The 11,197-nt window shown below is 26.8% G+C and overlaps 1 protein-coding gene across 2 annotated transcripts in view; it reads right to left on the bottom strand.

Moving 5' to 3' along the window:
* The window catches only part of LOC135928921 (uncharacterized), a 50,081-nt gene extending 40,569 nt beyond the window's left edge, over window positions 1-9,512 (bottom strand). For both annotated transcript variants that reach the window (XM_065465373.1, XM_065465372.1), the window contains exon 1: window positions 9,413-9,512. In XM_065465373.1, coding sequence (XP_065321445.1) covers window positions 9,413-9,479 — 67 coding nt within the window. In that variant the 5' untranslated portion in view covers window positions 9,480-9,512. The remainder of the gene's footprint in view (window positions 1-9,412) is intronic.
* Window positions 9,513-11,197: the final 1,685 nt, after the last annotated feature.

Consider the following 11,197-nt stretch of genomic DNA (forward strand, 5'->3'; position numbering starts at 1 on the left):
ATCTCATCTGTTTCTTTGCGTATGCATACTCTCCCCTTATATTTATTTTATTTCGTTTTAAAAAATAAAATAACGAAATCTCATAAAAAATTAATAAGTTTAATATAATATATTTTTTAAATTAAATTAAAATTTATAATAAAATTAAATTAATATTGTATGTATGTAATTAATTTTTTAAATTTTATTTTAAAATAATTAATATTGCTATAAAATATCTTAATAATGATAAATATAATATATATATATATATAAAAAATTATCCATTAAGATGTTTTGATAAATTTAAAAATTTTTAATATTGATTATTCTATCAAATTTTATTAGCTAAAAATAAATTTGTAAAAAATAGTTTTATTAAATAAAATGAAGATTAATTTTAAAATATAATTAACAGTTTACAACCAAAAAATTAATTATATTTATTGTATTTAGTTAAGGTTTTAGATAATTCTAACTAATAGAAAAAAGGGTAAAAATGGGAATAAAAAATGTTAAAGCAAAATATGTGAAGCGGAGAATTGGGAAGAAAATAAAGGAAAGGCGAATGTAATAATTTTTAATATCTCAATGTAATTTTTAAGTATAGGATAAGAAATATTTGAAAAAATCATATTATATTGATTTTATTTGGGGGGAATTACCAAATAAATAAAACGCAAATGCAATCACAGACATATTAATTTATTATTTTTCTGAATGGTGAAAAGTGGAAAGTATTTTATATTCCCCTAAATGCCAGAGATGGAAGAGACAAAAATTTTGCAGGGGTTTGGTAAGGATCCAGGTTTGTAGATTTTTTTAAGCCCTTATTTCTAGATAAAGGTTACCACATTAAATCTTCTTACAATTTTATACATGATGAAATCGAGCTTGTTTGTCAATGTTATCTATTTTTTTTTAAATAATCTATAATAGAGGTTGGGGCAGACTAATTTAGCCCGGGGTACAAAAATATGGGGCCGTATAACAATGATGGATAGGGCCAAAACCCCGAATAAAACTTATTTTCCTTTAATCTATACTACCTAAATTCTGAAACTGGACAAACATTTTAGAATCTGGCAATGAGCTTAAAACCGCACTGAAAGACGTATTAAGAGTTTTGGTGATATAATATAATCGGTTATCTGACCTTGCCATGCTATATGATTTACCAAAAAAAATAAAATAATATGCAATTAATTCCATTTACTTTTCTACTCACTTTCTCCTACATGATTGATGATATTATTATTTTTTACATATTATTTATAGAGAAACAATATCGCGTAAAACGGTTTGCGAATTTTTAAGACAAACCACAAGTAAATACAATTAAAATAAGTCTACTTTAGGCACTGTTAAGACCGGAAGTTTTGGACCAACTTAGACAGCTACCCAATTTATTATGGAGCTAGTATTATCGAGAGCTCAAATTAGAAATTGTTATAAAATCAAATCTCATATCTTTTTATATTGTTTTTTTCTTTATTAGTAGAAATATGATAAATTTAACTTTTATTTTTTTATCTAATTTCTAATATCAAAATTATTTATCATTTTTACAAAACAAAATTTAAAAAAAAAATTAAATATCAAAATCCAAAATGGTGGCAAAAATGCCAGTCATAAATAGTGCACAGTGTGATTGATTGGCGTTACCCCTGCCCGAAAACTGGGTTCGGGTAAAAAGAAAATATTATAATTTTGTTGGTCACTTTATATTCTATTTAATGCAATTATATGGGATACCATTTTTTTTCTCTTCTAAATGACGTAGATGATAATAAATTTATAATTTTATTTTCAAATTAAGACGCTTCTTAATTATAAAAAAAACGGAAACAGAGAAACCATCGGGATCGAAAACAAATCTTGGAACCAGAACTTAATTTCTAGGAAACGGCGCCATTTTTAATGATTTCTGAAACCCTCATCGGAAACAAAAGTTATTTAGAACCGGAAGGAACTTTAGTCCAGGTTCTAAACTCTCTATAAAATCCAAGTTGTCAATAATTTGTTCAAAAGTTTAAATATTTGAAAGGAAGCATCACAATATAATAAGTTATACACGGATAGGGAGGGGGGGGAGGGTGATATATCATAGCGTCACTGCCTCAGGGGAGAGGTAACTAGCAGGGGGTGCCCGTTTCCTCTTGGTCACCATCTGAGCCCTGCCGAGGTCTAATATTAGGGTCCAACCTGGCTAGGATTTGAAAATTGTTTTCATATTCATGCCCAGCCCCGGCTTTTTAAAAGTATTTATTCTTGCCCAACCCGGATTTTTATTTGATAATTAATCAACCCGGCCCGGATTTTAAAAATTATACCGTTTTTAAGGGTCTCTGGTGAACAATGTAATAGTCATCGTCATTGCTAAGAGGGGGGGGGGAGGTTTAGAGGGTTTGCCGATTATATTAAATGAAATAAAGTCGTATTTTATTGTAAATTTATTTTTCCCTTTAAAAATTAAAATATTTTAGTAATAATATATAATTTACAAATTTATGCTTTTAATATTAGATTATCTTCTTTGGTTGAAAAAATGAAAGATTAATTCATCATGTATATATATATATATTACAAATTTTATAAACGTAAACTAATAATTTTATGAAAGATTATGATATTTATTTTAAATTAAACCTACAAGTTTAAACGAAATTTGATATATCAGAAATCTAGCCAACCTTAAATTCATTCCCCTTAATGGTAGTATCATCATCCCCCCAATAGATTTGTTTATATAAATATCAAAATTCATTAGGATATGAATATTTAAAAATAATATTATATTTATGTTGAGAACCATTTAGGACAAACAAACTCGGATATATCTATATCCATATTTGACCCCTGCCAGGAATAATTTGCTGGTACCATATTAAATATCCCTGAAGTATATATAACACTGGTTTGCCCTTATTTAAACGCCTTACCTTAGGGTCGTTAGAACTGACAAATCCAACTCAAAGAAATACATACCCTCTTACGGAGGGGAGGGGGTGGCTTGAATATAGACATAGGGGGAAACCTTGAAACCTTGACATGTTGAAGTAGAGGGGAAAGTTAGTCAACTCCAATTATAATATGTAAGGCTGGAAATTAAAGTCCAATACGGATAATTACGTGGCACATGATTGGCTAAAAAAAATATTTGTAAAATATTTAGTATTTTTAATTTTTGCATAGGAAAATGTGTTTTTTTATTATATACCAATAATTTTAAACTTTATCGTTAAAATCTTAACGAATAAATTTTTAGGGAAAGTTTGACCCTGTTTTTTTAATCCGATAATTTATCATAATCATAAAATTGAATTAATATGATTCTGAATGTTATTTATAAAGTTAGTGGGATAGGTCATGGTTGGTCATAGGATAGTTGGTCCTATTTATAATTACATTTTTTTTTTTATTATAACAATATCAGTAATTTTTAATTAATATTTATCAATCTTAAATATTAATTTTTTTTTAATATAATATACTTTAAATAATATCTTATTTTACAAAAAATTCCTAAAATTTCTTAAAATCTTTCCATATTTAATTTACTTTTATTATTTCGTATTATAATATTATCTGGTAGTATTAAAACAATATCAAAATAAATATTTCATTTTATACTTTAGACTTTTATTTTATGTGTGGACGACCAACTCTATAAGTTCCTATAGTATGGACATGGTTGGTCCAAAAAAAATTGTTTTTATGAAATATATATATTAATTAGCCTATACTTTTAGGATTCAGAAGGTGTATTATTTATTCAGATTAATCAATATTATTTATTTAGGCTTGAACGAAAAGTGTGCCAACCATCCCTGGTCTCCATCTTCCTAATATTTAAGAGATAATTGTAAAATATAAATCGCCCATTTCTTGTTAGTTGTATCTCTCTTATGTAAAAGCATCTTATAGAGAATCTGCTAGAGGTCCATAATTTTACGACCCTTGTCAGAAATTTTTTAAATCATTTTTTGGCTTGTAATCATACAAGTTGCTTCAAAAGGTTAAATTGAAAATATGAGCAGTAAATTTGCTATCTAATTATATAACTTTTCAAAACAAATATTCAATAGATTTATTTGGTATAATTAATTTTTTTTAAAAAAAGAATTTAAATCGGCCGGGCCCGGCCCGGATATTTTAACTCATATCATTATCTGATCCGTTTCTAGCCGAGATCTATTCCAGACCGACGAAAATGATCGCGAAATAAGATAACTTATATGGATTCAATAAATTTAAATCAATATGTTATGTATGATCAATAATTTATTAATTAAATGCCATGCTCATCTTTATTCCGTAAAATAATATATTTCAATTTTGTTCTTTTTGTAAATAAAAAAAACAAGATGTAGGATTAATTAATTTAAATCGCTTTTAAACAAAGATGCTTTCCTTTAAAATAACAAGCGAAATGAAAAAAATAATATAATATAATATGTATGTCAGAATTCTCAGAAAAAAATTAATTGATGTTTTTATATGTTTTAAGTTTTCGTTAAGACGATAATAAGAAGATTGGATCTTTCTAGCTGGAAGAATGGCGGGAGATGGGGGGGGGGGATAGGATATTATATATATCGTTTTAGATTTTATAATTCTGAGTCTCACAGCTTAGGTCGTAGATGTAGGGTTGAAGTGTTTGATTCGCGAACTAATTAGTGTTGTTCGATCATCAAGTCAAGTCGAACTGAACCAATGGTATATGACCTAACATAAGAAAGAAAAATAAAGTATAGAACTATTTTCATAACGAAAACGTTGAAGGACTCATATAATAAAGCAAGAGTTCCAAAAGGAACCCCCAATAAAAAATTTTAAAAAAACACGCATGTAACGTTTATTACAGCAAATTTTTAATATTTTTTTTTATTTTCAAAAAATCAATTATATGGCCATTACCCTACATCATTTCTTTGACATTGATTTCATTATAATACCCCTATGAGCCCTCTAGACTCTCCTTAGCCTAGAACTAGAATCCCCAATCCCTGATGACTTAACTAATCAATTATAAAATGGTTACCGACTATGCGATTAAACCCAAAGAATATGCCCCCCCCACCCCCAATCCCAAGGTAACACCTGGAATTTGTTACGCAATTCGCTTCCCATCATACTTACCTTATTTCCATGCAATACCAATCTTCTATTTCCATCCACGTTTCAATAAAACAGATGGTCAACTGAAGACCGAATCATATCACTATTGAGAAATTATAAGTATTTTTTTTTCTGTAATTTATTTCTAAAAATAAATTTAATTCCTAAAGCCCTATTTCATGTAAAATGGCAAATCAAATAATTAACAAATTTGAATATTCGTTGACACGGCGAATTAATATATCCCTCCTTCCTAAGGATGATCAAAAACCTTTCGACATCCGTATCATCTGATGCCACCTCGCAGTCTAGAATATCTCAAATTCTTCTCTATTTTTCTTAAGGAACAATATATGCTCTCCACCAGCAGGGCATCCATCTTTAAAAAATATAGTTTTTCTCTGTAGATGTCAGAACTAAGAACTCACTCTCTCTCAAGTTTATTCTCAATCTCAGCCAGCCTCCCCCCATACCTCAAATCTTCCCTTATTTGTTTATTATTGCACGCATGATCCTCCTTTTACTGCCTTAGAATCTGATAACCGCATTTAAGGTATTTAAAATGATTTCTCTGCCATCCAGACCTTTAATTACAATTTTAGCCGCAATCTTTTATCTCTTATTCAGTAGCACTACACTTGTTCTCCTCTATTTAATCTGTACCTTTATTGACTCTCTCAAATAAGAATCATACACCCACCCCCCTTCAAATAGTCCATCATACTGAAACATTCACGGTTATTTGCATGTTTTTTTACCGCACACAAATTTGAGTCTTCTAAACTCCTTTTGTGTCTTTCTCGGAATATTCAGGTATATCGAATTACTTGTATTCAAATTAGTATTCGCGCTCATATCAATCAAATAAGAATAGTAAAATTCTATTATTTATATAATGAAGACGAATTGAAATAGTATGCATTCATATTTTATCCCAAATTTAGCGGCGAAGTATATACATAAATTAACTATGAATGTCACTAACGAAGAGATAGGGGTTGTGGGAAGCAATATGGCTGCTAGCAGCCAGCCTCTTCGTTATGAGAAGAATGGTAGGGTTAGGATGGAAAATCCTATGAGGTTGGGAAACAGGGATTTCAGGATTTCTATCTGCAGTATTTGTCAGTGTCAAAGTGCACACAAATTGAGCGTTTACGTTTTGCCGTAATTTTTTTAATAAAAAAAACGTGTCCCTTGTTTAAATTGAGGTTGCCTTTTTATTAATATCTGTCTATTCAAAATTTTAAATAAGTTTCTAAAAAAAAAGGAATTGTCTTTGAAAATTATATTATCGTCTGCGTTCTTATTTCTTTAAATTTCTAAATATTCCTTTTTAGGATTATTAGTAAGTTATTAACAGAGTTGTTAAAGGATCTAGATACAAGTATCTAGATCATCTAGATATAAAAATGTGGTATCTGTATCTGTATCTAGATAGATTTTTGATTAAAATATCTGTATCTAGATATTATTTTAGACGATGTATCTTTATCTAGATCCATTTAAAAAGTATCTTTTAACAACTCTGGTTATTAATAATACATTTTTATATAATATTTCAAAGCGAAGCGAAGAATAAAATGAGTAATGAAAAAGCAAACCTATTTACGTTTTTTTTTAAAATGGTTGCTAAAGCCAAACGGTAATTTTACCGATTTTCACGAGGCCATTTAAAACGCATTATTTGCGCTTGTAAAGCGGCCTTTGAAAGGCTCAATTCGTGCTCACTAAAAAATAAAATACAATATTTTAATAAATTTTATTTCAAAATTCTTTATAGGAAAATATAGAGAAAAAAAGATTTTAATAACATTAATTTAAAAAAAATAAATAAAAAAATTTAATGAGTATATAATTATGTGAGGGGGGGGGGGGGGTAAATAGGGAAAATAAAAATTAAATGTGAATGTTGTATTGAATTGAGATGGCGAACATCTTAATTATATATTTGAAAATCTAAAGCGACATCAACATCCACGACAAAATATAAAAATTTATCAATTATATTTATATAAAAATAAATTTTTTTTTTTTTATATAAAATACTTAAAATATAAGAATTGGTTTAATGTAAAATGACAAAATTGAAGATTTTTTAAAAGTATAAAGTTTTAAGATTTGTGTAAAGATCAATATTTGAATTTAATGGCGCATAAAACAGTTTTATATAAAAAAAAGTAAAATTTTAATTTTAATTTTTTATCCAAAAAAATCGCATTAAAAAAAAGGGACTTTTAATAGTCTTTCTTTCAATTAGAAATGGTGAATTTTGAAAAAAAAGGACAGTATATGTGATTCAAGCAACAACAACAAAAATCGATATGCTGAATATGAGATGGAATAAGTAATGGGTTATTATTCTATGAGGAAGTTATATTTATTTTTGAGGAATGTTCCATTTAAGATAAAAGATTATGTTTTTCCTTTAATGAGCAATGCTCTTCTAAATTATGAAAAATAGTTGTAATAATTAACAATCCCCAAGTCTATTAGTGTATATAAGAGTAAAATTGTTTTTCCCCTATTATAATAATTAATGAATCTTGTTTTATGCTTAGATTTTAGATTAAAATTGTCTTTTTTTTTTTTACTTCTCAAATATTATTCAAGATTATAACAATAAAGAATCGTATTTTATGATTAAGATCTTAGTATGATACCGAGCAGAGTCAAAACTTTCTCTTACTTAAATTAAAATATAAACTAAATAATTATGTAATACAAATCAATTGTTTGCTTAGATCTTAGATAAAATTGTATTTTTTTCCCCCTTCTCTTATATTATTCAAGATTATAACAATAAAGAATAGTATTTTATGATTAAGATCTTAGGATGATACCGAGTATGATCAAAACTTTCCTCCTACTTATGAATTAAAATATAAACTTGTATAATATGTAATACGTTATAATAAATTTATAAAAAATAAGAATGAGTCAATTGGTTGCTTAGATCTTAGATAAAATTGTATTTTTTTTCCCTTCTATAATATTATTCAAGTTCTAACAATAATGAAATCTATTTTGTGCTTTAAGATGATACCAGGATGAATTAAAATACAAACTAGTATAATATGTAATACATTATAAATATTGATAAATTTATAAAAATAAGAATGTCAATTTGTTTGCTTAGATCTTAGATAAAATTGTTTTTTTCCTTCTCTAATATTATTCTCTAACAATAATGAATCCTATTTTATGCTTTAGGATGATACCAGGATGAATTAAAATACAGATTAGTATAATTTATATGTAATACATTATAAATATTGATAAATTTATAAAACTAAGAATGAATTAATTGTTTGCTTAGATCTTAGATAAAATTGTATTTTTCCTTCTATAATATTATTCAAGATTGTAACAATTATTGAATCGTATTTTATGCTTAGATCTTAGGATGACATCGAGCATAATCAAAACTTTCTCTTACTTATTAATTAAAATACAAACTAGTATAATATGTAATACATTATTAAATATTGATAAATTTATAAAAAAAAATAAGAATGAGTGAATTGTTTCAGAGTAGTTTTGTTAAACGGCCCGAACCCAAAATATTCGCCAAAAATATTACGCCAGCCTCAAGATTTGGTTTATGCTTTCTATTCTACCCTCTACGAGCAAAATCTCCAGGCTTAGGTAATATTCTAATATTTGGTCCAGGCCGTTTAACAACACTATTTCAGAGACTTTTAAACGCCCTACCCCCAACTTTCATTCCCACGTGCCACTTTGCCCATATCCTATCAAAAAATAGCAAAAAAAAATGGAAATCCAGATAAAATATAATCCAAATGACGATCTCCCGTCATGCCCCACTGCCAGTTATAAAAGTCTCCGAATCGTTATTTTATTTAACGCAAGACTCTGATCCAATTTCTCAAAATAAAATTCAAGTATGCCGGATAAGAACACGTTCCTGTTCCTCCAATCCAATGATTTAAATAACTTTTTTAAAGCAATATATGTCATTAACTGCGCGATTATCTTCCCCCCCCCCCCCACATTCCTTATAGTTAAGCAATTACTATTAAACTCAGTTTCCTTATAACAATGCATCCGCAAATTTAGCAAAATTAGTTAGTCCATTTTTAACCATCAATCTATCCCTACTATTTATGACCGTTTATTCATATTAGATAAGCTGTTCGGCCATCACCCACCCCTACTACTTATGACCGTACAGTTTTGTTCATATTAGATAAAAGTTTAGCACTTTTTTAGATAAAATAATGATATTTATTTTTGCGAAACTTTGAAAAATAAAATAAAATGGAAGAAAATGAAAAAAAATAAAATATTTTACCATATAATTTGATCTTTTTATCTTTGGTTTCTATCAGTAATAGAACATATGCCCCTAAATCCACCATAGCCAATATAAAAAAAATTTTTTTTAGAAATAATTTCTGTGTCTTATATGTTTTATAACGTAATTTATGCTTTTATTTTTATATTTATAATTATGTTGTTTTATTTGTTTTTTTTATAAATTAGTGAAAAGGAATATAAAAAATTTTCTCCGCCATAATCCTAAGATATTCTTAAGAATTTCAAATTTTATTAATTGTCTTTTAATGAAAGGGATAATGTAATAATCCGAATAATTTGAATTTGTTTCCGTGTAAGAATTTTTTTGGGAATCTGATATTTATTTTAAAATGGAATAAATTTAGGAATCCATGATTTTAAATTTTCAACTTTGTTTTTATACAAAAAATCATTATTTTCTTTCATATAAAAATATGATTAAAATTCGAATATTTTTTTTCTCTATTAATAAATTAGATATATTTTTAATCATTTTTTAAATTAAAATTGATAAAAAAAAATTTTTTAAATTAAAATTGATAAAAAAAAATTTTTTAAAAAATATATATTTTTATATAAAAAAGTATCATTATAAAGCATTATAAAGCCAAAAATTTAACAAAAATAATCAATAGATTATATAAAAAAATATCTTATATAAAAAATGAATCAAAAATAATATTGTAATAAATTTTTTATATTTTTTATAATATAATTTTTTTTCATTAAAATATTATAAAATTAAAATAATGAATTTATAGAAAAATTATAAAAAAATTACTTTCTAAATAACATACTCTCTACATATTTTTTTTTTAAAGTAACGGGCTACCAATTCTCGATACCTTGTGAAAAAGGAAGGGGTATCCAATGACATATATAATACCTAGACTGACCATTCATTCATTAAAAGTGTACATCAATGCAAATCAGCTGGAGACGCCATCTTGGTTACACTAATCATTATTAAAATTTTAAACGAAAGCCTCATTTACTCCTATATCATGCAAACTTTATTAAAGAATTACCGGATCATCGAGATAATAAGGAAGCAAGTTATGAATTAAATAGTAGTTTTTAACATGAGAATAATTATACTATATGTGTTACCAAAATGGCGGTTCCAGCTGATTTGCTTTTAACGACGCTTAAAAACGCATTTTAATAAATGAATCGTCAGTCTAGGTATTATATATGTCATTGGGGGTATCACTTGATATTCAAAAAAAAAAGTAACGCGTTACTTAAAAAAATATCTTAAATATATTATATTTTATAATATAAATTTTTCATTTTTTTAAAAAAAATTGATTTTCAAAAATTTTGATCAGATTAATTGGTCAGGAACACCCGGTGCTTAACATAGCGTTCGCGGTTCCTAACACACGTTTAACCGACACAGTGGGTATAAAAATTATAATTATGGGGAATTTATTATAAATATTTAAGAAATGATCCATATTTACAAAATTAGATCATCGAAAATATCTTCATTCACATCCTTTTATCGGGATTATTCGTTTATCTTTATCAGAGGTTAAATCTGGTATGCACCTTTATTTAAAGAAACTGCTTGTAGTTGTCGAGATCCATTTTTTTTCGAGCTTTAAAATATTTGAAACTAGGACACAATCTACACTTACAAAGTGTAGACCTAGTACCCTTAACTAAGATCTGCATCAGGCTTTTAAAGCCCAACCCGGCCCGTAATTTTTAAAAAAATTTAAATATAGAAATTCATTTTTATAATTATTCAAAATAAAAGATACATGTTATATGG

This window comes from Gordionus sp. m RMFG-2023, chromosome 4, assembly GCF_954871325.1.
Source record: "Gordionus sp. m RMFG-2023 chromosome 4, tfGorSpeb1-WG-v2, whole genome shotgun sequence".
Classification (NCBI taxonomy): domain Eukaryota; kingdom Metazoa; phylum Nematomorpha; class Gordioida; order Chordodea; family Parachordodidae; genus Gordionus; species Gordionus sp. m RMFG-2023.